Source organism: Ahaetulla prasina, chromosome 4, assembly GCF_028640845.1.
Source record: "Ahaetulla prasina isolate Xishuangbanna chromosome 4, ASM2864084v1, whole genome shotgun sequence".
Lineage (NCBI taxonomy): Eukaryota > Metazoa > Chordata > Lepidosauria > Squamata > Colubridae > Ahaetulla > Ahaetulla prasina.
This window is the reverse complement of record NC_080542.1, coordinates 105,171,748-105,199,736: the sequence shown is the minus strand read 5'-3', so window position 1 is coordinate 105,199,736 and position 27,989 is coordinate 105,171,748. Positions and strand designations below refer to the sequence as shown.

General features: G+C 37.3%; 1 protein-coding gene across 5 annotated transcripts; it reads right to left on the bottom strand.

Annotated features, from left to right (window-relative positions):
- Positions 1 to 379: 379 nt before the first annotated feature.
- Positions 380 to 27,989, bottom strand: TRA2A (transformer 2 alpha homolog). Of its 5 annotated transcripts, none has more exons than XM_058179471.1 (8): positions 27,175 to 27,989; positions 18,147 to 18,280; positions 17,175 to 17,343; positions 16,859 to 17,047; positions 7,740 to 7,855; positions 6,220 to 6,351; positions 1,382 to 1,449; positions 380 to 1,199 (listed from the first exon to the last, which is right to left on the bottom strand). In XM_058179471.1, exons 1-8 carry the CDS (start codon positions 27,301 to 27,303, stop codon positions 1,189 to 1,191), a joined length of 948 nt encoding a protein of 315 aa, XP_058035454.1. In that variant the 5' UTR covers positions 27,304 to 27,989; the 3' UTR covers positions 380 to 1,188. The 5 variants fall into 5 exon arrangements, with proteins under 5 accessions (XP_058035454.1, XP_058035458.1, XP_058035456.1 ...); XM_058179475.1 differs by having other exon boundaries at positions 27,625 to 27,989; XM_058179473.1 differs by having other exon boundaries at positions 27,803 to 27,989.

Sequence of the window (27,989 nt, the reverse complement as noted above, 5' to 3'; positions counted from 1 at the left end):
TTAAAGAAAACCTTTTGGCATCATAAAAACACAGGCATTTGTAAAGCCTCAGGGTTTTTTTTTTCCAGTTAGGGGACATGCACTTTTTCCTCTATTTTTTCTTTGTAATATTTGTATGTAATGATTAAACCTTTAATAATGTAGAAAGTGATAAGAATCATATTAAATCCCCTTTCACATGCTGAATTGTAAGATCTCAATTTTTTACTGTTTTTCAGTTCAGTGTGTATTCAAGTGATTTTTCCTTGGAATGTAAAGATAGACACAAGCAGTTTGCCTTCAGCTTATCAACATGTCTAATGATTTGTTATTTTGAATTACCCATTCTCAGCTTCAATCTAAAAACTCTTAACAAATGATATAAATACTGAACAACTGCATTTGTACAATTTAAATTTATTTTGAAAAGTCAAATAATTACAGTTTCAGATCATACTACTAAATAGAACCTGCTTCATCTTAATTTCTGTATCATATAGACTTGTGTGAACAGATCAAATATTTCTTATATCCAGTCATTTGGGCCTATTCTGATTATGGGGTAATAAAAATAGGAGGAATACTTTGCAGGTCAGCTTGGTATTTAAAAGAAATTTCAATTTCCTCTCAGCAGCACTGGGATTATTTTACCAAAGCCTATTAAAGAGAGTGTGTCGGGTATAAGGTTTTTTCACCCTCCAAGGGATATACCTTCCAGTCCAATATTGTTTTAATTATTAAACTAAAAATACAGGAAAATTCTGGCTTCAGATTACATATCAAATTGTGTTAAAATGAAATAAACTGGACAAGCGGATTTTTTTGAAACCAAAAAGATGAGAGGTTATTAAAGTAGTAGTTTTCTACTGAAAATACAACATGCAAGCATTAGCACATACCAGTTCTTTCTCCATGAGGTTCAACAAAAATCCACTTGTTTAAAAAACAAATGCATGAATTACAAAATATTTTACCACTCTGGGATTCCCATTAATTTTTTAAAAGATATTTAAGCACATAAAACTACAACAATTACACCTGGAATATTACAGTAAAGAGATGAAAATGGGTATTTGAAAAGAAAATACATCTTAATGAACCAGGAACATTTTAATTTGATACAGGATAATGGTAGGGAACCAACAGGAAAAGCTAGGTTCAGAACATGCTGTTGAAAAATGTTATTTGCTCTGTAACTGACTTCTCTTCTTAATAACGCCCTAAAAGGAAGAAAAAAGAATGCTGTAATGATAAATTTATACCACCACATCAGCTTCTACATTAATTTAGTTGTCTCTGAAAGGGGAGTATATTGTATTAGCATTTCCTACGCAACTCTTAAAATCTCTCACTATATTAAGATTATGCATATTTACTCTTTAATTAATATAGTTATGCTTACTTGGACTGTAGGAACGAGATCTTGATCTTGATCTGTAACGACTATAATATGGTGAAGGTGATCGCCTCCTTTGAAAAAAATGCAAAGTATTACTGTTGACAGTGGCTCATTTCCATATTCATAGATTATAGCAATTCACAGGTATAGGCATTAATGAGGTTTGAAGATATTAATTGAAAAATTGTTTGTAGTGTTTATAATGTGGAAAAACAAGAGTTAAATTTTATACAGGTAATCCTTGACTTATAATCATTCATTTATTGACCATTTGAAGTTAAAACAACACTGAAAAAAGTGACATGACCATTTTTCATACTTATGACGGTTGCAGCACCCTCATGGTCAAGCAATCAAAATTCGGATGCCTAGTAACTGACATATATTTATGCCAGTTACAATGTCCTGGATCATGAGATCATCTTTTGCGACCTTATGACAATCTAAGTCAATTGGGAAACCAGATTCACTTAACAGTCATATTACTAACTTAACAACTACAGTTAATTCACTTAACAACTATGGTAAGAAAGATAGTAAAATAAGGCAAAACCCTCTTAACAACTATCTTGCAAATTTTTGAGTCAATTGTGGTTGCACGTTGACTACACACACACACAGGTAGTCTATTTCATTTACTTACTACTTCAATCAGTGACCATTCAAATGCTATGTCCTCACAATTACGTAACTGGAATTTGGGCACTTTGCAACTGGCACGCATTTACGGTGACTGAAGCAGCTTGTGGTCTTGTGAATGCCATTTGTGACCTTTACAGTCACAACAAGCAAGGTCAATAGGGAAGGCAGCAGGAAGCTGTGGTCATGTGATATTAATGAGTTGCAGTGACCTGCTAAACAATTGCAGTGGAGCTGAAGTTTTTATGTCCAGTATAGTCACATGATATTTTCACTTACCAACTGCATCAATTACAGACAGAGGTGCCGGTCTCAAATGCAATTGGTAGTGTGAACTATTGATTTATATAACAGCTATAGGTTACTTAGCACAAGTGTACATTCTATTTTTAAATAACTTCCCAACATGTAGGTTATAATGATCAGGACTTTTGTGTGAAACTTCCAAATTACCCTATTTGCCATTTAAGCACTTCCTAGGATATTTTCTTCCCAGACCAACTTTCTTCCATTTTTATTTTATTGTTTATTTCTCACACTGTATATCTTTCCTCTGATTTTAAAGTGATTTTTCTACCGATGAAAAAATATTACAATGAATAGTATTAACTATTTCGTCACACTCTAATTAAAAGCCTTTACAATGAACTGTAATCCAATAATCCTGATTTTTCTTTTCTTTTTTAAATGTCAGGCACAATCAAAAGTATAGCACCATAGTAAATGTGTGCCAGTTGTAAAGTGCCCAAATTGCAGTTATGTAATTGTGACGACACAGCATTTGAATGGTTATTGATTGAGGTACTACCTGTGAATAGAATAGAATAGAATAGAATAGAATAGAATAGAGTAGAGTAGAGTAGAGTAGAGTAGAGTAGAATAGAATTTATTGGCCAAGTGTGATTGGACACACAAGGAATTTGTTTTGGTGCATATGCTCTCAGTATACATAAAAGAAAAAGAAAAAAAATACCTTCATCAAGGTACAACATTTACAACACAAACGATGGTCATAGGGTACAATTTAACCCTTAATGATAGCAACAAAAAGTTACAGTCATACAGTCATAAGTGGAAAGAGATTGGTGATGGGAATGATGAGAAGATTAATAGTAGTGTAGATTTAGTAAATAGTTTGACAGTGTGGAGGGAATCATTTGTTTAGCAGAGTGATGGCCTTCGGGAAAAAATTGTTGTTGTGTCTAGTTGTTCTGGTGTGCAGTGCTCTATAGCGTCGTTTTGATGGAAGGAATTGAAACAGTTTATGTCCAGGATGTGAGGGATCTGTAAATATTTTCATGGCCCTCTTCTTGATTCGTGCAGTATACAGGTCCTCAATGGAAGGCAGTGTGTGTGTAGTCAATTTGCAACCACAATTGACTCAAAAATTTGCAAGATAGTTGTTAAGAGGGTTCTACCTTATTTGACTACCTTTCTTACCACAGTTGTTAAGTGAATTAATGTAGTTGTTAAGTTAGTAACATGACTGTTAATTTGGCTTCCCAATTGACTTTGTTTGTCATAAGGTCGCAAAAGATGATCTCATGATCCAGGACATTGTAACTGGCATAAATACATGTCAGTTGCTAGGCATCCAAATTTTGATTATTTGACCATGGGAGTGCTGCAACTGTCATAAGTATGAAAAATGGTCATGTCACTTTTTTCAGTATTGTTTTAACTTCAAATGGTCACTAAATGAATTTAATACTGGAAAACTCACTCCCTATTTATTTTGCCTCTTTCATAGGACACAGACAAGGTCATCACATCCTGATAGCATCTGATGAATCTATTTTTTCCTTAAAAAAAAGGACATGCAATGATAGAAGACCCCCCTCCTATTTTTTATTAGAAAATAATCAACTGACTATGCTTGATTGATTATTTTCTATCTAACAAGGAACAAAGAATGTTCCTTATTAGAAAATGTATCTGCTATTACCAGTTTGGATTTTAAAAGTGGTAACAAAGGAAAATAGTTCATATATCTGCTGGGTACAAAGTATAAGATGGCCACTCCTTTCCCCCACACAAATTACAAAGTTTCATTCATTTTTAATGAAATGTTCAGTATATTATTATTATTATGCTGCCTGCTTTCACGCTATTTTTTAAAATTGTTTTTATTATGGTATCCTGAGTATTTTAATAATATTCACTATATCATACTAATAGCAGCCAATAAAATGGCTAAAACATTGTTTCTATTCATTTCAAACATAATACAAATGGAAAATCATATTATATATGAGCAGTAACTTGCCTGTAAACTGCCTAGAGTCACTTAGATAAGATGGGCAGTATAGAAATTTTGTAAATAAATAAACTTAGTTTTCCAAATACTGCAAAATACTTTCTGGCAATGTCCTGGAAGAGGCAGGTCTGAATATTTTGGGCATATCTTTCACACATTTTGAGAGAAATTTACAGATGGATTTGGCTTATGCAAACCATATACTTTTATTTGTCACTTTAAATCTGCAATGTAGATAATTGAGGTTTGTTTCCCAAATTTAGTGGTGTACTCTTAGGGTGGTCTGTGTCCACAAATGGAAATTAGGTCACTCATATGACTCTTGGATTGTCCATCTCTGCTAAATGGGGAAGGAGCTCCAACAAAGGAGAATTCTGAGAACCTCCAGTGAAATTGTTGGTCCTTATCAGGCTGGAAAAGCTTACAAAACTATTTCCCAGGAGTTTGGACTCTGCCAATCCACTGTCGGGGAAACTGTGTATAAATGGATGCAATTCAACAATATTGTTAACCTCTCTAGGAAGGGTTGACCAATCAAGACCACGCAGCTTGCAATAAAAAAATTGTGGTTGCTCCCAAAATGGTTATCATTTGCAGGACTGTATCAAGTGGCTTCGATATAGAAAGGTGACATGGTGTATTGGCAGATTCTTTCCCAAAGCCAATCTCAAAGATTGCTTTTGGGAAACAGAACTTGGTGATCTCCCAAATAGCCATCCTATACATAGGCTGATTTATGACATCCTGGAATAAGCATCATTTTGGGAATGACTGCATTTCTTGCAATTTGAGAACTGTGACCACTTCCAAAATGGCACGTACTTCCGTACTGCATAGAGTTATAACTTTCAACATAGTTCGTCTGATCTCTCTCTCTCTCTCTTTTTAATAAAAGCAGAGGTGGAGTGAAGGAATAGCGGAGGTGGAGATTGGTTGCTCTGCTTTCCCAAAGGCAATCTTTGGAAAAGGTAAGTGGAGCAAGATGGGGGAGGAAGCCCAAGGGCATGGAACACAGGGTGTCTCGGGGTGGTGAAAGGCCTGGGGAGTCTGAAGCAGGCCTCATATGAACTGAGGAGATGCTGCAGTGTAAGCCTGGGGCTGTGTTGGTCTTTCTATGTATTTTCCCACCCTGAAATATCTCTTGCTCCTCTTAATGACTGCAATGAGGAGATCAGGGCCATTAAGTAAGACAATTATGCGGGTGCCTCACTTAACAGCCACAACTTACAACCATATTTTTTGATTCAATTATGATTGTAAAGTAAGGACCACTTGTATTCTACAAAAATAACATTTCTGCCCATCTACCATCTAAGAAAAACGACCAATGTAAGCTGAAAGCTTAATGAAAAAATGTTCTGTAAATGGAGGAGACCAAAACAGAACTCTGAAAATTTTATTTATTTGTATTCTATCATTATTATTGAACAAACATATTTAACTTGCCTCCCCCCACCAGCCCCCGTGAGCTGGGAAAGAGAGTGAGTGTTTGGCCCAAAGTCGCCCAGCTGGCTTTTATGGCTAAGGACGGCGCTTGAATTCACAGCCCCCTTCTTTCTAGCCTGGTGCCTTAACCATTAAGACCACACTGGCTCTCTAGAAGTTGAAGCATTCTGAAAGCAGAAATGAGCTAAAATTCTTCCAACCGCAGGACTGATCAATAGTGGAATGTTTAATTGCAGTTACATTTAACTGCAGTTATTGCTGCCCAATGGAAAAATCCATTATTGAAATAAATAAATAAATAAGTTTAATTTTTTACTGCTTTTTAGATTTAGATTCTCTATCTAATTAGGATGCGTGGAAAACAGATCATGTCTTGGGTCATATTTATGCAGATATACTGAACATTCAAAAGACTTCACAAACTTTTAAGCATCACTATCGGAATTTATTGCTTGTGTTAAAAGTTTTCCATCGCTTCCACATAATTTGAATTGAATACCTGTAGCGATAATCATATTCTTCATATCTGTCGTATCCTCTGTCGTATCCTCTGTCATAATAGGAATCACGGCGACGGCCAGTTCCTCCACCGCCGCCTCCTCCTCCGCCTCCTCCTCCTCCGCCTCCACTACTATTTATTTTAAAAAAGAAAGAGAGTTCAGACAGGTTAGCTGAAAGCTATACATCTATTTAAGATTTTGTATCAAGGATCAAAACAGTACTTCTAATGAAGGAACTGAAGATTCATAGTTGACTTAATTTCAGCAGTTATTCAAACTGGCATCAGTTATCAAAAATTATTTACAAAATGCGCTCAAGTCTTATCCTAAGCTCAGGAAAAAAATGAATAAAGCATATTCTTTTTTTTTAAGCAAGCTTTCAACTCCAGTTAACTGATATGTGGTCATTTCTCTGTATGTATACATTCCTGTAGTATTTTTAATTGGTTTTTATTCTATAGTTTAATTTTATTCATTTTAGTTATTCTGTTGTACATCAAGAACCCAGTGGCAGTGGTTAGAATGCAGTATTGCAGGCTAATTCTGCCCACAGCCTGGAGTTCAATCGTAATTGGCTGAAGGTTGACTCAGCTGTCCATCCTTCTGAGGTCAGTAAAATGAGGACCCAGATTGTTGGCTGCAATATACTGACGGCACTTTCAACGGCCCAGAGAGTGCTGTAAAGCACTATGGGGCAGTATATAAGTCTAAGTACTATTGTTATACTGCCCAGATTTGTAAGACTGGGGCCACTTAACAAATACAGTAATCTCTACAGCTCTTGGTTGGATGTAGTGAAAGGAAGTGTGTGTTTTTCTGGCAATTGGCAAATAGAAAACTGTTCACGATATGCTATAATGTTCAACTCCAGGATGCTATATATATAAAGTACAGTATGTTGTTAAATTTGACAGGTAGGCCCTGTACATGTGTATTACGAAAGCCGAAGTCATTCATTAGGGAGCAATACTGTTCATGGCCTGTCCTGAATTGAAAGCTTAACTGAATTAGGTTCTGAGCTATTTGCCAAGAAAAGCTGCAAAAATAGATACCACTATTGCTTCCTTTGAATGTTATGGTAATTTTAAAAATATTTATTCTTCAGGAAATACTGAGTACAGACTATAATTACACCTATTTCTGGAGTCCCAGGACCAAAACGTAAAAGGGGGAACAATGGGCTTATTTTGAGTTCAATTGGTTTCCTATAGCAAAATATTGGAACTATTTCTGTGGTATTGGAACCCAATCTTTTGAAACCTTCTGATGGAAAACTCTAGTGAAATAGATTGTTTGGAGTTTGAATAAGCAAATCTGTATATGTTTACTCCTATTCATTGAGCTCTGAAGTCTCACTTAAAATGCCAGCCATAGAATTTATTTGTAGAAACAGTAAGAGTGAAATAAAGAAGTCATTAGATTAAAACATGTTTAAAGGAATGGAACTTAGAGTCCAATGGCAAATGCATTTCTCATAGTAATATGAGAAACATATTACTAAATAAAAATAATATCTTACTGAGTTGGTCTGCCCATGTAGATGCCAGGGGTAGGTGTATGTGCTCTCTTTGTGATAGAGTAATCCACTCTGATTCTTCTACCATCGAGCTCCATTCCATTTGCATGTTCCATTGCCTACAAGAAAGATAAAACCCAAAACCCTCTTATGTCTATATATAGTAATCTTCTACAAATTAACTTCAAATTGGGGGGGGGGGAGAGAGAAATTAAATGTGGTCATTTTTAAGCCAACAGAGGAAGATGCTAATGCATTCCTAACATTTTATCTCTAAGCAAAGCAAAAAACAAATAAAAAGATAAATAGGCAGCTGGTTTTTTGCAACTAAAGTAAAGAATTCTATGATTAGCTTCTTCTTGCAGACTCAGTTATCATTTCATGATTTCCCTGTCTATTTCCATTTCATTTCTTCTAGAACTGGGTATAATTGAAGTTTCAAAGCTCTTCCAGAAGAGACCCCAGTTATTTTTTAATCTATATAAACATTATTAAAATTCTACCTATAAAATAAGCATAAAAACACAATAAACCACAAAAACTTAAACCTACAAATACAAAACTAACATCTAATTTAAAAACAACCCATATACAACTTCTGTTTTCATGTTCCTCAAAGATCTTCTGCCTTTACTTTCTTCACAGATCCATTAACACTAATTCTTTTGTAGAACAGATTCCCTTTTATATGACTTTTTAATTAGTCACTTTTTAAACATGCTGCATGGGGGGGGGTGATATTAAAAAACAAATCTCAAAAGTGGTACACAGAAATACATCAAAATGTCAGAAAATCGTAAAAATAAAATTTGAACTGAATGCACAAATATTTTTATTGAGTATAAATGAAAAATATCACATAATTTACTAAAATATATGACAACTGCAAGAACGAATTTGGCACAGCATTGGAAAAGAGAAACTTTGCCTACAACATCAGATTGAAAAACTAAAAATAGAGAATATGTAGCAATCACAAATTGGCATTATATATACTTAATAGAAATCTAATTAAATTTATGTAAAGTTGACTCCTATATATAGTACACATTGCATAGTAAGGCAAATTTAGTCATTTGTAACAGAAGGCAAGAATGTGTCTCTGGAAAGTTTTCCCATATTGCTTATTTTGTTTTATTCTACCATATCTATTGTCACTATTTAACATAAACTTTTTTCCTGTGTATTTTACTATAATAACAATAAAAATATATTTTAAAACATGCTTAATATATCATGAGACCGATTTTACATTGCGCAGAATCAGAGAAATTGAAACCTGCTATTACTACTGCTTTACATCAAGTTACTAAATTATTTTTCAAAAATTCTCAATGATGTATTTCATTAGCTTAAGAACCAAATAACATGTTTATGTTAAGACATTTAAAAGTTAAAAATTTCCACTAATGAGGAAAATGCCTGCTTGCCATCAAATATTTTGTTAGAAAAAGTTAATGCCATTCCAAAGAGAATTACTGCTTCTATATCATAATAGATAGTCCTATCAGAATGTTCACTCAGAATGTCTTTGTGTAAGACAGAATTGCCCTATTGTACAATAACACTTATGAATTGGCCTCAAATACATTTCAGGATATTATTTAAATAATTATATTTAAGAGGGAAAATTGAGAATTTAGAGATTAAATTCACAGACATTCACAGAAGCTAATTCGGTATTATTTATAGCCTGAAACAAAATAACAGGAAAACTGAATACTGAATATATCCCTATTTAATGTTCTTTAAAACCACATTAATTGTAGTCTATACTGCCACCTTGTGTTTCCTTTTATGCCACAAAAATACTTGTTTTCTTTTTATTATGTTATAAATCTTATGCATTATGTTGTTTCAATACATTGATGTCTGTATAATGTGTTTAAAGTTATTTTATTTAGATATCTTAGAATACTAAGAATGGAAAAGAGGAAAAAATCTATCAATGTTAATTCCAATTTTGGGATCAAAATTACAAATGTAAATTTTTTTTTTTTTTAATCCAAGCAAATTTATTCTGGTTTCTGTTCATATTATACGAATCTTTTCCCCCTTACAGAAATGTTATTAAATGCAAATTATAGTAAAATGAATATTATTTATAAAAGCATGGTTCACTTTAGTGACGAGAGCGATCATCAATCTGTGTGACATTGCGAGGTTGCTCAGATTCAAGACCATGTAACATGGCTGACATAATGGCTCACCAAAAAGGTAGAGGTGACCCATAATAAAAGGTTAATATTAGCTAAAGTTGATACTGTCAGACTGTCTTAAAGCAGAGAATGCTACTAATTGGTCTAGAACAATCCAATCATCTACTACTGACTGGCCATCAACCTTCAATGCATCTTTGTAATATCCTGAAGAAACATCTAACAACTAAACCTGCTATCAAAAGATCTCGAGTGGGTAGACTCCGTTGGTTTGATTCTGAATGCCAGAGGCTGAAAAAGAAATTGAAGGCAGCCATGAGGCTTGCCCAGAGGAATCCTACTGCTCATATATAACCTGAGATGTTGCACACAGGAAGAGAACACAAAACAATTTAAAATTAAAATTAAAATTAAAGAAAAAAAGTTCTGCCACCTTAATTTGGGTAGAACTTGAATTGGCTGCTAAAAGTCATAATTCAGCAATATAGCAGGAGTTCTAAAGGAACAGATATTTGCATTTGATAGACCAATCTCTGCTGAGGAATGGGAGAACTACTATTAAAGTCTGTTTGCTTCTACCAAATAAGTAGAGAAACAGCCTTAAAGAAGTGAATTAGCACCCCCTGAAACTCTTTCCTCTTGGCCACCAGTCTCTGTAAAAGAAATAAAATCAATTATTAAATGTCAAAACAAAGCCCCTGGTGAGGATTTCTACCAGCAGAAATATTTAAGAATTTTGCTGATTAGTGAAGTCCATTAATGGCAGGCTTTTTCACACATATAAATAACACTTGCCATATTCCAGTTGGCTGGAAGATGGCAATAGTGGTCCTCATATAAAAAAAGGGAATAAAAAGGATCCCAGTAATTATAGACCCATTAGCCTGATAAATATTGTAGCAAAATATATATATGCAAGGTTTCTTCTGAACAAAAGGAAAATCTAGGCAGAGGAAAATCATATTCTCATAGAAGAACAAGCAGGCTTCAGACAAATTCTATCTACTATCTAATTGCTAAATATGCTTATAAGAGGAGCCCCCTATATGCAGCCTTTACAGCCACATTTGATTCGGTAATCAGAGATGTACTATGGCGTAAACTGACAGCTCTTAAAACTGAACCTAGACTACTAATCCTGATTAAAGCCTTATATACAAATACTTGTTTGAAAGTGCGATATGGGGTTAATGGAGTTCTGACTAACAGGATTCACACATAAAAAGGGGTAAGGCAAGGGTGTATTTTACCTCCATTACTATTTAATTTATACATCAATGATTTGCCAGGATTAATGAAGGACACTATGATGCACATCTCAACGATTCTAAATAGAAATTGCAACATCTTGCTCTATATTGATATGATATTATCATAATTATAAGTAGGATTGCGTAGACTACCAAGAAGATTTAGTTACTACTGTCAGTTCTCTCTTTTTTTTATTGAAAAAGTTTTAACAAACAAAAACATTTTCCCCCTTTTTCCCCCCCCACAAAACCCCCTTCCCCCCTCCCTTCCCTCCACCACCCCCCCCGGCTTCCCGGGTCAATCACAAGGTATTGTTATACATAAGCCAAACAGAGAGTAAAATTTTCCCTTCTAATCCAATTCACCTCATCCAAATCTTTTCATTTCCCAACCCCCCCATTACATAAAATAATACTTCCTAATTATATCTGATATTTCTTAATCTGATATCTGTTTTGTAAATAATCAATCCATTTTTTCCATTCAATTAAGTATCTTTCTTGCGTATTGTCTTTCAAAAAAGCTGAGATTTTAGCCATCTCAGCCAAATTAGTAACTTTCAATATCCATTCTTCTATTGTAGGTAACTCTTTTTTCTTCCAATATTGTCCAATCAACAGCCTTGCTGTTGTTATTAAATTCAGAATCAATTTAGTCTCAATCTCTGTACAATCCGTTATAATTCCCAAAAGGAAAAATTGCGGCAGGAACTTTATCTTCTTCTTCAGGACATTTTGAATAATCCACCAAATTCTTATCCAAAAGGCCTTAATTTTCTTGCAAGTCCACCAAATATGAAAATATGTAGCGTCATCAGTGTCACACCTCCAACATTTTGCTTGGATATCAGGATACATACATGATAATTTTTTGGGATCTAAGTGCCATCTATAAAACATCTTATAAAATTTTTCCCTTAAATTCTGTGCTTGTGTAAACTTAACACTTCTAACCCAGATTTTCTCCCATGTTTCCAACATTATTGGTTCCTGAATATTCTGTGCCCATTTTATCAAATCCTTTTCCGAATCTATTTAAAGCAACACATTATACAATCTCTTTATATGCTCCTGGGTCTGATTTCTAATTTGCTTTATTAAATTTTCCTCCCTTTGCATTATACCAATTTTTTGATCTTCTTTCCATCTAGCACTTAGTTGCCCATATTGAAACCAAGTATAATTCCTTCATTTAATACCTGTAATGATTTTAATTGCAATCTACCTCCTTCAGCATACAAAAGTTCTTTATAAGTAATCATTTCCTGTTTCTGTTCTATATTTATATTCTCTATTGCATGTCTGGGGCTCGCCCATATAGGAATCTTATAGTCTAGTTTATAAGAATATTTTTTCCAGACCTGCAAAACAGCACTTTTCAACACATGATTCTTAAAAGCCCTATCCACTTTTTTTTCATAAAATAAATATGCATGCCATCCATATAACACTACTGTCAGCTCTCTTAATTATTAGCAAACCCAAACCAAAAATTATGGTGTTTGGCAAACATAACTAGAGACATAGATGGCAACTACCAACTACCGTGTTTCCTCAAAAATAAGACCCTGTCTTATATTTTTTTGAACCCTGAAATAAGCACTTGGTCTTACTGCCATGCGCTCAAAAGCTCGATTGGACTTATCAGGGGCTTTCTTATTTACCTGAGCAAGATTCAAACAGCTTGATAAAATGGTTAGATTTAGGAGATTCCATTCTATCCTATATAATGAACATACATGTATTTGCAGAGCTGAAGAGGTAGAAGACCTGACTCATATATTATTTGATTGCTGTCTCTATAAGGGGGGAAGCGATAAGTACCTTGGTCCATACATTAAACATATGGCCCAGTCGGAGACCCATATTAAAACAATATATCTCATGTGTAGCCAGAATTTCAAATGACATTTAATACAGCAGTTTCTGAGTAAAATGATCCGAGTGAGATTGGCATATGTGGGCCTGATTGGGGTAGATTGCAGCGGTGACAATAAAATACAATTTTATTGTGTGTTTGAACCTTATACTTTGATATGACTTATAGGCTAATCAATAAAGCTAATCTATCTAAAAACACATTATCACAAGAATCAGAATCCTGAAGGTGATATACCATAAACTCTGAACTATTTAGATTTATTTATAGTGATATGCAAAACTTCAATTTTGAAAAATTGGCAAAAATGTAAAAGCAACCTGAAACTTGATTTGATACAGATATAATTCTTAGCTCTAAGGATTTAACTCATTCACTATAGTATCAATGGAAATATTAAGCAGAATATTAATGGCAGGAGTCAAACTGAGTCCTTTGGGAGAAGGGCGGTATAGAAATTTAATAAACTAAACTAAACTAACTAAACTGTTTCAAATGAATAAATAATTAAATCTTTTAAAACTTCACCTGGAACAAATTATGCCTAATTAATTCATAAGTTTACCATATCTCCTTTTAAAAAAGACGTCCAACTGGCATTAGATCTTAACTATACTTTTTATACAATTTTTTTGTAGATTTTAACTATAGGTTAAAGATAATGTAATGGGAAAGATCATACATGTATGTAATTTCTTCCTAATTTTCCAAAAGATCTTAGCAATAATAAAGTCTTTTTCTGGCTGAATTAAGATTCTGGTTGATTAAAGTATTTATGTAGGTTTCTTTATAATAAAAAAGGAACTTGTTGCTCATTTCTTTTTTAAGCCTCCCTATAGCTCTGACTTTTCTGATAATTCCATGCAAATTACTAGGCCCAAATTTGCTTAATCATTTGAGATCAACAAGGCTTAGCTGGATGCTACTACCTAGTTGGATTAGCAGTATAAAATATTTGGTTTAAAATGAAGTAGCTGAGCCGTGGATTTATATGCTGAGTTAGCAGTATATTAGCTATCACATTTTTTAATATGACAAACAGGACAAGTTCACACATACCACAAAATTATGTACACTTACAAATAATAAACAATAGTGTTAACTTTGCACCAAGATAAAACTGTAACAGCCATAATATGGTTTTGTGCAAAATATGTATTTTGTTCTGATATTGTATTAGTCCTCTCTCTTTAAAATACATTAGCATATCCTATCAACCCCAACCAAGCTCAGAGAAAACCAGGTACTCTGTGAAAGTATTATTTATATACCGTATTTTTCAGAGTATAAGATGCACTCCCCCCCCCCAATTGGGTGGAATTGCTTATACAGCAATTGTTGCCGAAGCCCCATCTACTCGCCAGCCCCCACCCACCAGCCGTTTTCAGCCTCTGCGTGTCATGTTTTTGGCCTCTGCATGCTTCATTTTGGACCCATTCTGGGCTGCAGGGATTGCCACAGCACATCACCACCAATCGACGTCTCCACATGTCGCATTTTCATCCTCTGCCCAGCGTGTTTTCACCCTCCGCACGCCCCGTTTTAGACCTGTTCCAGGCTGTGGAGATTGCCACAGCACATCACCACCTCCACACATCGCATTTTTGGCCTCTACATGCCTCCGTGTGTTGCATTTTCAGCCAGTTCCAGGCAGCGGGGATTACCGCCACCTGGAATCAGCCAAAACAGAACATGTGGAGGCCGAAAACACGACACACAAATACCGATCGGTGGCGATATGCTGTGGCGATCCTGGCAGCCTGGAACAGGTCTAAAATGGAGCGTGCAGAGGACGAAAACACAACATGCGGAGGCAGCAATGGGCTGTGGCAATCCCTGCAGCTTAGAACAGCTGATTGGTGGTATTCCAATCAGCTGCTTGTGCTGAATCAGAATCAGTGATAACATGCAGAAGCTGACTGGCTGTTTGCTACAAGGACGCTAGCCAGATGAATACCAATGGATGTTGGTAGGCAGAGGCACTGTTGTAACTTTGAACTAAATGAACCGTTTTAAGTCGAGGACTACCTGTATTTTGTCATTTAATTCAGCGATCACCAACTGGTGGTCTGTGGACCACTGGTGTTCCATGAGAAAATTTTGGTGGTCCGCAGAAAAATTATTTGCATTTTTTATATTGCACTAAATCAAGGGTCCTCAAACTATGGCCCCTTGGGATGGATACATGCAATGAATGTTTTTGTTGCTGCACAGTCTTCCTCTTTGGGGTCTTTTTGTGCAAGCCAGAGGGGGGCAGAAATTCCAACTTGGGGGTCTGCTTCAGTCTCCTAGTGCCAGGGATTTAGGTGAAGACTGGAAGGAAGTGCCCCTGGTGGCAAAGAACCAGAGGGCCTTGTTCTAGTGGGACTGCATCATGTCCTGGAACTGGCTGACCAACTCAGCCCGCTGAACCTCCAGGCGCTGGTACCTGGCCTTGCACTCCCACAGTCTTCCCTCTGCTTGGAAAGCCTATGCTCCTACTCCTCAGTTAGGTGCTTCTGCGGAGCCTCCTTCCCAGTCAGATCCAATCTGAAAAAAGCCAGCTGTTTTGCCAACTCTTTCTCCTGGTGGCTGCTTAGCTCCAACAACTGCTTCCTATTGGGGCCCTAAGGAGCCCAGGTGGGCAGGCGAGGCGTGGCGAGTAGAGGCTGGCAATGCACCACTCGATGTAAACTCAAGTTAGCCATGCCCACCCAGTCACATGACCACATTGCCACGCCCACCCAGCCGGTCATTAGGCAGATCATATTAGTGGTCCACAGGATTTAAAATTATGAATTTAGTGGTCCCTGAGGTCCAAAAGGTTGGGGACCCCTGATTTAATTCCTGCTGTTCATAATTTACTGTTACTGAACAATTGTTACTGAGAAATTCCCAGAGATATTGACCTGAGCTGCAGGACATTATGATACTGGTCATTCAAGACTTTCAAATAACAACACTTTCATAAGAGAAAAGATGCAAGGTTATCAGCCTCCAATGAATTTGTGCTACATAAAACATTCCTTGCTAATAACATGCACTGGTCAATATTGGCACATTTTGGTTAGAATGTCAACATCAAAACCAAAGCGTAGTTTTACCCCAAGCATCCTTATGTTTTAACATGCAAGGTAGCATTTCTAAACTAGAGACCATCTGGAAACTTGCCAACATCCTACCTAAATGTCTGGAAAGTATACAGGTAGACTTCCATTTATAACCCTTTGGTTAATGAGAATTTGAATTAATGTCTATCTCCAAAAGTCAGCTGTGTCCTAATTTGAAACTTTTGACTTTCGCCCTCCCCTCCCCACCAAATGGTCACGTAATCACATTCTGGACGCTTGGTCAGACGCATTCTGACTGGTTACATCATCATGGCATTTGTGACTTTTTGGGCAGTTTCTTACAAAACTTGCCTTTAATTAAATTGGATTTATATTTACAACCACGATTCAACTTACCTCAATGGTAAAAATAATTCTTAAAATTGGTATAGTGTTGACTTGTGATGCAGAATTTGTTTTCAATTGTTAAGGTTAAGTCAGGGACTACCTGCATAGAATATACTGACCCACATCCAGGATGCATCCTTTGCGCCTCAGAATAGTTATTAGTTTTAATTGGGTAAAACAATAAAATCTGATATATGAGGTTGTGTTTTAAAAAACAATCAAGATTAGCCATATATTTAGGATCCTACATAAACTAAACTATAGTTAAAGTCATCAAAAGAAGCCATTTATTTCATTATATATGTGATTACAGAAATTTATCTGTAGTATTTATCAGGTAATTTCAAAGTTAACAAGTATCTTTGCAAAAAAACCTGATAATTTCAATTTTTTTTACCTCTTTAGAATCGTCTATTCTTTCAAAGTAAACAAATGCAAATCCTCTTGATCGCCCAGTCCGTTGATCGTACACGACGTTGACGCCACTCAATGGCCCATAACGGGAAAAGACTTCTCGAAGATCCCTCTCAGTAGTATATAAACTGAGGCCAAACACTCCAAGACATGTATTAGGATCTGGATTAGCCTAAAATGTACCAAGTTAAAATATTATCACATGATCTGCAAGCCGGATGCACGCATTCCTATGGGACAAAAAATTTAAAATACATAGGTATTTTCAAAGTATTTTCATAATATTCCTACAAGCTTACACTACATACTCTGCTGCCAGTGTGCCTTCTTCGGTTAGACATAGGAGAATGGCTTCGACTCCTTCGACGCCGATATTCTGGAGTATATGATTTACTTCGTGATCGACGCCTGTGAGAATGGGATCTAGAGCGAGTGTATCGCCTGTGAGAATGTCTTCTGGATCTAGATCTTTAAATGGTAAAAATAAAGTTCCATATAAAACTGCAATAAGCCATCATTAAAAGTTATTAATAACAATTTAAAACTACTGAAAGCATTTATAAAACAACTGATAAAAATTTAAGACATTAATTCCAAATTTATGGGCAACTTATGGAATAAGATCTGTACCTGACATGCTGTTAAAATGCTGGAGTTACATATCAAAGAAATCTCTCAAGAAATTCTAATCCTCACCTAACCTAAAACAGATTTATTTATTTTTTAAAGGCAAAGAAATGAAATAATACTACAGGTCTTAATATTCCAAAGTGGAGCAGTAAATTGCAGAAAGACTCCCAAAACTGCATGACCACTGTCACCCTATTCTAGGTGTGAAATGAGCAGAAATTTGTGTATTTTTATTTAGGACACAATTTGTCATGGAAATCTTTTAACTTATGTTCAAAGTCTTTATACATTCTAATAGAAATATTTTCATATTTTTCATAATTACCATGTAGCAATGAATTTAAATGGCTTACCTGTATTTCTACACTTGCATGTATATACTTACATATTGTTAAAACACATCACAATTGCTTGAAAACATGCACAGTACAACAATTCAGATGGGTTTTACAATGTCACAATGTTACCTTTTTATTTTTATCATTACCACCATATGACTATTTATGAAGTTTCTGGGCATTTTTCAAGCCATGACAAAAATCTTACGTTACATAATGCCTAAATTTTCCAATGAAAGATCTAACCAACAAGTGTACAAATAAAGTTTAACATATTAAAGTTTTTAATAAACATAAACATACCTGGATTTTGATCTTGATCGAGAGTGTGACTCAGAATGTTTAGAAGCTCTTGATGGGCTACGAGATCCTGACCTGCTCTCAGATTTTGCACGAGCAGGACTCGCAGCTGGAGATTTTGACTGGGAGCGTGACTCCTACCGAAAGAAGCAGTATTACAAATGGTATTGGTTGCACAAATGCCTACCTTCTTATGTTAAAAGTAACTATATTTTATTGATTGTGCCTGAAAAATAAATGGTTAGGCAATACCCTCCAGGGCAAGATTCTCTTTAACCCACTATTAATATTGTGTAATTTCCTCAAATAATTCCCTACATGAACCAGATGACCAATGTTCTATTAACTAAGTAATCATGCAAATTCATCTATAACTTGATCATACAGACACTGGAACATAAGCCATACATTTACTTAACCTAGGACCCATTCATTCTTCCAGATTCTTTTAATGCTACTTCACTCTTGCTTTCTACTTTTCTTCATTCTTCATTTTTCATTTTTCATACTTCGTGTATTCTTCCCCAATTCAAACAATTCATTATAGCCTTAAAAATATTCAAGTGCTTCTATCTGACCAATCTTCTGTTCAATTTTTTCCCCCATTCAATTTTAATTTTCTGATCTTTAACATTTTTCATTAGCCTTCTTTTATCTTGATTTATCTTCCACATTCTTGGAAAAAACTCTTCCATTTCTTCACGAACATTAACCTTAATGGAAAAAGAACATTTAGTATATTTAAGCATGTGGGGATTATAAAATCCTGCTGGATTTTCAGAATTTTATCGACTAAAATGGAATAGCCAGCAGGTGAAATGCAAATAACTAGTTTATAAAAGCAATTAAAAATATTTTAACTGATATAATCATATAGGCTCTACTAATGAGTCCACTGATTCACTTCCAGTGTTTCCCAAATATTGTACACCTATTCTCCTCCCTAATTTCAGCAACTTTCAAATCTGTAACATTTATCCATATTTGTATTTACACACACACACACACACATTCTTAAATACACACTTGCCTGAGGTTTAAAAAGATAAATAGACTTATAGGCAAAGATTCAAAGAATTGCAATGGCATATCCATTAACACAAATACAAATAATAAAGTGTCTTGATTTCTGCTTTTTAAACAGAAATATTGCACAACTTATTACAAATTTGGTTAAAATATATATTAAATGCTGGTTATTCAAGTCCCAAATCCATACTGAAAATGCAAATTTGATTTACTTCTTTGAATCTGAGCCATAGAAGCTACCTTTGATAGATAGATTCCTGTCTATCATTAAGTGTGATTATTTTATTCATTACAAATATTTGTACAGTAAAATAAAAACAAAGCTAAACTATTTGTTAGTATCAGTATGGTTTAATAGTGCAGGTAATTGGTTAACCGTCTGACTAGATGTCTACTTTGTACTCCATCAGAAGAAATGTATCAGGCAAGGCAATATAGAAAGAGCAAAGTTTGTGTATGTATATTATATGTATCTAAATGAGGTAATCGTTCTCCCAAACTAAAGTACCAAATAGGTACTTTACTCTTGAATTACTTCAAATTTATTTAATTCAAAAGCTGATCATTTTTCCAGAAGTTAAAAATGTTCATTTTATTTTCTAATTTTAGATTTTTTTCCTATCATTTTTAAAATACTGAGTAAAGTTGCAAAAATCTCAAACATTTTGCACTTTTAGCAAGAATCTGCAAATGCTTGGTAGCTTTTGTAAAATTCAGCTTTTATGTACTATTCTCTACATACTTTCCCACAATTAAATATCACATAATCTAACTATTTCAGAAAAACTTTTAAAAACAGATTTTTAATGGGAGAAAAATGGGTATTAAATATAACCCATTTTTACGACACCCAGGGGAAGGGCCTTCTCTGTGGGGGCTCCCACCCTCTGGAACGAACTCCCTCCAGGACTTCGTCAACTTCCGGATCTCCGAACCTTTCGTCGCGAGCTTAAAACATACTTATTCATCTGCGCGGGACTGGATTAGGTTTTAAAGTAATTGGTTTTAAGGGGTTTTTTATTATTTATACTGTTTTAATGATTTGGGCTTTAGAATAAGTTTTTTAATTGTCGTTTTAATCTGTATTTATATGTGTTTTAACTGCCTGTAAACCGCCCTGAGTCCTTAGGGAGATAGGGCGGTATATAAATATGAAAAATAAATAAATAAATAAATAAAACTGGAAAATGCATAAGACCATAGATAATGATAGATAGCTTATTACAAAGAACTACAGATAGTTCTCGACTTATAACCACAATTGAGCCATAATTTTTCGTGTAAAGTGAGACATTTGTTAAAGAGAATTTTGCCCCATTTTATAATCTTTCTTGCCACAGTTATTAAGTAAATCACTGCAATTGTTAAATAAATTTATTTTTATTTATTTATTTATTTAAATTTTTATACCGCCCTTCTCCCGAAGGACTCAGGGCGGTGTACAGCCAAAGTTAAAACAATTTAAATATACAAAATTAAAATATCAATTTAAAATACATATTCAGTCATGGCCAAATTAAAACCGTCAATTGACCCAACGTAAAATACCCCATATAAAATTACAAAAAGTTTAAAATTTGGAAATTTAAAAATCAAGCCAGTCCCGCTTGGATAAATAAATAAGTTTTTAATTCCCGGCGAAAGGGCCGAAGGTCAGATAATTGGCACAAACCAGGGGGAAGTTCGTTCCAGAGGGTAGGTGCTCCAACAGAGAAGGCCCTTCCCCTGGGGGCCGCCAGCCAGCATTGCTTGGCGGACGGCACCCTGAGAAGACCTTCTCTGTGAGAGCGTATGGGTCGGTGGGAGGCATAAGGTAATAGCAGGCGGTCCCGTAAGTACCCGGGCCCTAAGCCATGGAGCGCTTTAAAGGTGGTAACCAGAACCTTGAAGCGCACCCAAAAGACCACAGGTAGCCAGTGCAGACTGCGCAGGAGTGGTGTTACCCGGGAGCAACGTGGAGCTCCCTCAACCACCGGCGCAGCTGCATTCTGGACTAACTGGAGTCTCCGAGTGCACTTCAGGGGTAGCCCCATGTAGAGAGCATTGAAATAATCCAGACGAGAAGTGACGAGAGCATGAGTGACCGTGCATAAGGCATCCCGGTCCAGAAAGGGGCGCAACTGGCGAACCAGGCGAACCTGGTAAAAGGCTCTCCTGGAGACGGCCGCCAGATGATCTTCAAATGACAGCCGTCCATCCAGGAGAACACCCAAGTTGCGTACCCTCTCTGTTGGGGCCATGACTCGCCCCCAACAGACAGCCGCGGTTGCAGCTGACTGTACCGGGGTGCCGGCATCCACAGCCACTCCGTCTTGGATGGATTGAGTCTGAGTCTGTTTCTCCCCATCCAGACCCGTACGGCCTCCAGGCAACGGGACAACACTTCGACAGCTTCGTTGGGGTGGCCCGGGGTGGAAAAGTACATCTGAGTGTCATCAGCATACAGCTGATAACTCATCCCGAAGCCACTGATGACCTCACACAACGGTTTCATATAGATTTTGAACAGGAGAGGCGAGAGAATCGACCCCTGAGGCACCCCACAAGTAAGGCGCCTCGCGGTCAATCTCTGCCCTGTCAACACCGTCTGCGACCGGTCAGAGAGATAGGAGGAGAACCACCGATAAACGGTGCCTCCCACTCCCAAACTGGCGCAGCAGGATACCATGGTCGATGGTATCAAAAGCCGATGAAAGATCTAACAGGACCAGGGCAGAGGAACAACCCCTATCCCTGGCCCACCAACGCGACCAAAGCTGTCTCCGTGCTATACCCGGACCGGAAGCCGGACTGGAACGGGTCTAGATAGACAGCTTCATCCAGGTACTGGGGAAGCTGCCATGCCACCACACTCTCTACAACCTTCGCCACAAAGCGAAGGTTGGAGACTGGACGGTAATTACCCAAAATAGCTGGGTCTAGGGAAGGCTTCTTAAGGAGGGGTCTCACCACCGCCTCTTTCAAGGCGGCGGGAAAGATCCCCTCCAACAAGGAAGCATTTATAATTCCCCGGAGCCAGCCTCGTGTCACCTCCTGAGTGGCCAGCACCAGCCAAGAGGGACACGGGTCCAGTAAACATGTAGTGGCATGTAGCCTCCCCAGCAGCCTGTCCATGTCCTCGGGAGCCACAGAATCAAACTCATCCCAAACAACATCAACAAGACGTGTCTCAGTCATCTCATCCGGATCATCACAATCTTGGTCCAAACTATCCCGAAGCTGAGCGATTTTATTGTATAGATAACCACTAAACTCCTCAGCACGTCCCTGTAAGGGGTCATCCCGTCCCCCCTGGTGTAGAAGGGAACGGGTCACCCGAAACAGGGCAGCCGGGCGGTTATCTGCCGACGCAATGAGGGTGGAAACGTAGGAACGTTTCGCAACCCTCAGTGCCACTAGGTAGGCTTTTGAAAAAGACCTAACTAGTGTCCGATCAGCTTCGGAACGGCTGGACCTCCAGGTACTCTCTAGGCGTCTTCTCCGGCGTTTCATCTCTCTCAGCTCCTCAGAGCCAATTGAGATCTATGCCGGGTCAGAGGCCGCAAAAGCACGACACGGTCCAAAGCCCCAGCCGCGGCCTGTTCCCAGGCCGCAACTAGTTCTTCAGTTGTGCCGTGGGCAAGATCCTCAGGAAACGGCCCAAGCTCTGTCAGGAACCTCTCGGGGTCCATCAGGCGCATTGGTTCCATCTCCCTGCCAACGCATTGGTTCCATCTCCCTGCGGTGGTGAGCGGCGGTCTGAAAGTCTAGGCGGAGGAGAAAATGATCTGTCCATGACACCGGTATCGTCACTAAATCCTCTAATACCAGATCATTAAACCACTGTCCAGAGATATAAATCAAGTCCAGTGTGGACCCCCCCCCCATGTGTGTAGGGCCATCAGCTACTTGGATCAGGTCTAAGGCCGTCATGGAAGCCTGGAACTCCTGAACCACTGTCGACGACAAGCCGGCCGATGGCAGATTGAAGTCCCCCATGACCAAAAGTCTGGGGATCTCAATCGCCACCCCGGCAAGCACCTCAAGCAGCTCAGGTAGGGCTGTAGTCACGCAGCAAGGAGCCAGGTACGCGATCAACAGACCCATCTGATTCTTATGGCCCCACTTCACAAGAAGGGATTCACAACCGGCTATCTGAGGCACAGTGGACTCTCTCGGCTCCAGACTCTCTTTCATCACAACCGCCACCCCTACCCTGGGCCCTCGGCTGATGGAATGCTCGGAAACCCGGAGGGCACAGTTCAACCAGGGGGACACCCCCTTCTGCGCTCAGCCAGGTCTCCATAATGCCCATAAAGTCCACGGACTCCCCCTGAATATGATCACAAATCAGGGGAGCCTTATTGACTGGCTTCCCCATTGACTTTGCTCGTCAGAAGGTTACAAAAGACAATTCGCATGAGCCAGGGCCACTGCAACTATCCTAAATATGAGTTAGTTTCCAAGCATCTGAATTTTAATCACATGACTATGGAGATGCTGCAACAATTTAAGTGTGAAGTCACTTTTTTCTATTCAAACAGTCGCAAAATGAACTGTTATAAGTCAAGGACTACCTGTATTAATTTTTGACAAAGACTAAACAAATTGTTATAAGGATCCAATCTGGGTTGGTCACAAGGACAAGAGGTTTTGTCTTCTGAGCTTTTGGACTTGTGCTGGAGTCCATTTTCAGGGAACATCTCTCTAGCCAGAAGATGGGCTTTAGAATTAGTTTGAAAGCTCTGGTCCTGATGACTGATCCAGACTGGATCCTGTAACATTACCCCGGATCACATGTTATTAAAGCTCAAGACTACAAACTGGGAGACAGTTCTAGTCCTGCCCTGGGCATAAACCACTTTTGAAACATCTTTGTGAGAAAACTGCAGGGACTTGTCCAGGCATTTTTGAGAAATGGGCACAACTGAATAGAAGGAAAAAAATTACATATCCAAGGCTCACTATCAACAATTAAGAAAGACAACAAAATAGTTATATTAAGTATTTTTAAACCTATTCATATAGGTTTAAATTTACATCATGATTGATATAAATGCCTATTAGTTTAGAACAACTTTGGAAAGAGTAGACAAGGTGCATTGCCTTGATGCTATTTCCACTTAAATCTTTTTGAAATTATATCCTGACCAATACATTTAGAAATGCCTGGTTTTAATACAAGGACATCTTTTTAAAGTAACATGACTACTGTATCTTTCGCATAAATGATCTTTCTAATTTAAAAATATACATTGAACAACTGTATTGGTCATTTTTAGAACAGCAGAGAAAACAATAAATTACATTGAAAAAGAATATTCTCTGTATCAGTGATATGGTACTTCATTTTTTTGCCTTCTCCCCACCCTGAATATGGGAATTTTATCCTGGTTTGAAGGTCCTCTTTCAATTAAGCTTGATTCCCAGGTGACCTTATTAACATATCAAGAATGGGGGGAAAGCAATCAAATGATATGATTTTATACTGCCACTTTCTATATATTTTTCCCAATTTCCAGATCTATTATATGATCTTGGAATTTCCCAGTAATCCCCTTATCTTTGTAAACGTTTTTAAGATTAACCAAGGTCTACATCAAAAACATACTAATATTAGAAGGCAACCGTATTTTATAAATAATCCTTGCATTTATATCATCATGACTGCATTCTGTCCAACTCACAACTGACTCACCTTTGTGACAGATTGCAGTGCTCTGCAATTTATACTTTTTGCTAGAAGCATGCTTTCTTGGGACAGTTTTTGGCAAAAACTGCCAAATAGGAATGCACTGACTCCCTTAACGACTGCTGCATAAAAGGTCACAAAATTGGGTCAATCATGAGTCCCTCAACTTATGACTGCCATGATTTACAACAGAAATTCCAGGCTCCATTATGATCATAAATTAAATACTATCTGTATATAAAATTGTAAATATTAAACAACATTCCTCAATATATTTATATTATAAAAATAAGAAAAATTCTACAGGGAAACTACAAAATTTAAATTGCTAAATTCATTATAGGGACTTCGCTACCTTCTCAAAAGTGCAATGAGCAACTTAATTTCTCTAGACTCTTAAATCTTAAGAAATTGGTGTGGATCTCTCAGCTTTATGAAGTCTTCCCCCAGATATAAACCTAAAGGGAAGGCTAGTGACTTTTATCACTCAAAAGCCAGATGAACCTCAAGAAACTCAGATAAGCTGGTCTTGGAAAATAGCAGTGGTTTCTGTTAGGTGGGCCATTCTTAAAAGCAGGGGTGGGTTTCAAAACCCACCACTACCGGTTCGCTCGTGGGCGCGCACAAGACTTCTGTACATGCGCAAAGGTGTCCGAGCAGAGTCTCCCGCCGCCACTACTGATTCACCCAACCCAGGGCAAATCGATAGCAATCAACCACTGCTTAAAAGTATGAAATAAATAAAACATATGTTATGCGCAAAAATCCTTTTGTGGCTTTTTGCACAAGAAGCATTCTATAGATGAGAAATAATTTAAAATAAATGGTGATTTATTAGAATTTTCTCGGGGAATGTAAAATAAAATCAAGAGAAAATCGGACATTATTGGCAGACTTCCACTTATAATCATAATTGAGCCTGACTGGATTTTAGAGTGTATGGTAGTCCTCAAATTACGAGCACAGTTGAATCCAAAATTTCTATTGCTAAGTCAGATTTGTTAAGTGAGTTTTACCCCATCTAAAACTTTTCTTGCCATAGTTGTTAAGTGAACCACTGCAGTTGGTAAGTTAGTAGCACAGTTGGGAAGTGAAACTGGTTTCCACATTGACTTTGTCAGAAGATTGCAAAAGGTGAACATATGATCCCTGGACACTGCAACCAACACAAATATGAGTCCATTGCCAGGCATCTGAATTTTAATCACGTGATCATGGGGATGCTGCAATGATCCTAAGTGTGAAAAAAACGGTCAAAAATCACTTTTTTCAATGACATTGTAACTTTGAGCTGTCACTAAATGAGAACTGCTGTAAACTGAGGAGAACATGTATATGTCACCTGAATTAAGCCAAGCAGTTCAGTGCTAGCTAATGCAGGACACTTCTTAATTAAGGAAAGTGTCTCACCAAAACACAGCAAAAAAACAAAAACAAAAAACAACAACAAAAAAACAAAAAAACATGGTACTTCAATACCATAAGGAACTATTTTTAAAGTAACAAAGAGGATTCTATTGCACCCAGATTCTTATTCTAATTATACTGGACAATTTATTCTTTTAATAATCACTTCTATCTTCCCTGGGTTCAAATTGTTTCATTTTTTTCATTTCTTCACAACTTCCAGCTGCTGTTTCAATATTAAGATAAGTGTTCCTAACTTTTGCACAGAAAATCAAACTATAATCCTAAATATATTAAAAAAGCCTATCACAGTTTTATATTTGGTTTGATTATTTTTCAAGATTTAAAATATGTGAGAATAATAAGCTTTATGAAACATCATTATTAGATCCAAATGAACATTAATTGTAAAGGCTGAAATATGATATTCTTATACAAGGATAGGATTTGCATTGAATCACACACTTCTATTACGATTTTTGAGAAAAGTAGTAACAAGATATGTCAGTTTTTAAAAAAATGAGTTTTCCCAAATTTATAAGGTAGGAGAGGAACGAAATTATGTCAACTTTTTTTTATACTATAACACAGACACACACACATACACTCACAAATCTAAATATAAAAATACTCTTAACACTCTTCCCAGACACCATTTTTACAAGTATGCTACTATACTCTCTATATAAAATTTAGAAATCCCTTTCAATAATTAAATAATGACCTGATAAGTTATTTAAGATAGTGCAAACCTAGAATTGGAACAGTGGCAAGTAGCTTCTAATTAACCATTATGACTGCCCACAATAATGCAGAAAATATCCGCTAGTACCATACCTTAAATATCTTATCGTAACAAAATGTTGACTCTGTCTTCCAGTGTAAACCTAATGAATCATGCTGGAAGCTTAACAACATTTTTACCTGAAAAAATCCTGACGCCATTTTCATCGAATTATTATTAGAAACGATCCTCAACTCTCTGCCAGGACAAGGGGGCTTCTTTAGAGCCGGCCCTCCCGATTTCTCTGACTGTGTATGGGGTCCCTGCATACTTTCTATTTGGATTTGCGGGGAGGGGGGAAATGCTGTTTGTTAAAAGTGAAAAGGGAGATTTAAAACGATAGGGAATGAAATAACGTTCAAAATGGCAATAAAATAAAATAAAATAGGGACAGGGCAAACGGTTAAAAGCGCGAGGGGGACGCCAGAACCCAAACCCATGAAAGGGGTGAGGGCTGGCGCCAAAAGAGGAGTCGGGATCACGGTTTGTTAAGTCCGAGGATCCTTGGTCCGGAAGGAGGTAAAGCAGGGCAGAGTCGAAACAGCCAACGAGAGCACCGTCCCTGCGGGCGGGATGCAGCGTAGCCCCACCTCGGAAGAAGGAACCATTTTGGTAAGGAACAACGAAGTCTGTCAGGATGACTCCGCCCCGCTCAGCGCCCGATTCGGAGGCTCTCTTTTTTTTTTTTCCTCTTCGCCCACTTCTCTCCCTCAGGGCCAGGCCAGGCCTCCGACACCTCGGTCCGAACAGAAACCGCTCACTACTTACCCTCCCCTCGAAGTTATTCTCCTCCACGTCGCTCATGCTGGCACGTGTCTAAGGCGGCAGGTGGCCAAACAAGTGGGAATCCAAGGGAGGGAGCGGCGAGCCCCGACTTTCTCCTGCCGCTGCCTCCAATTACCTAACTTCTACGCTGTGGCGACGGCAACGCAAAATGGCGCTTCAGTCACTAAGG

Coding starts and splice junctions, on each gene's coding strand:
- TRA2A (XM_058179471.1), bottom strand. CDS start 27,303: ATGCAGGGACCCCATACACAGTCAGAGAAATCGGGAGGGCCGGCTCTA. Junction 17,048..17,174: donor CTGGCAGCAGAGTATGTAGT/GTAAGCTTGTAG, acceptor GGTACATTTTAG/GCTAATCCAGATCCTAATAC. Junction 1,450..6,219: donor GAATATGATTATCGCTACAG/GTATTCAATTCA, acceptor TTTTTTTCAAAG/GAGGCGATCACCTTCACCAT.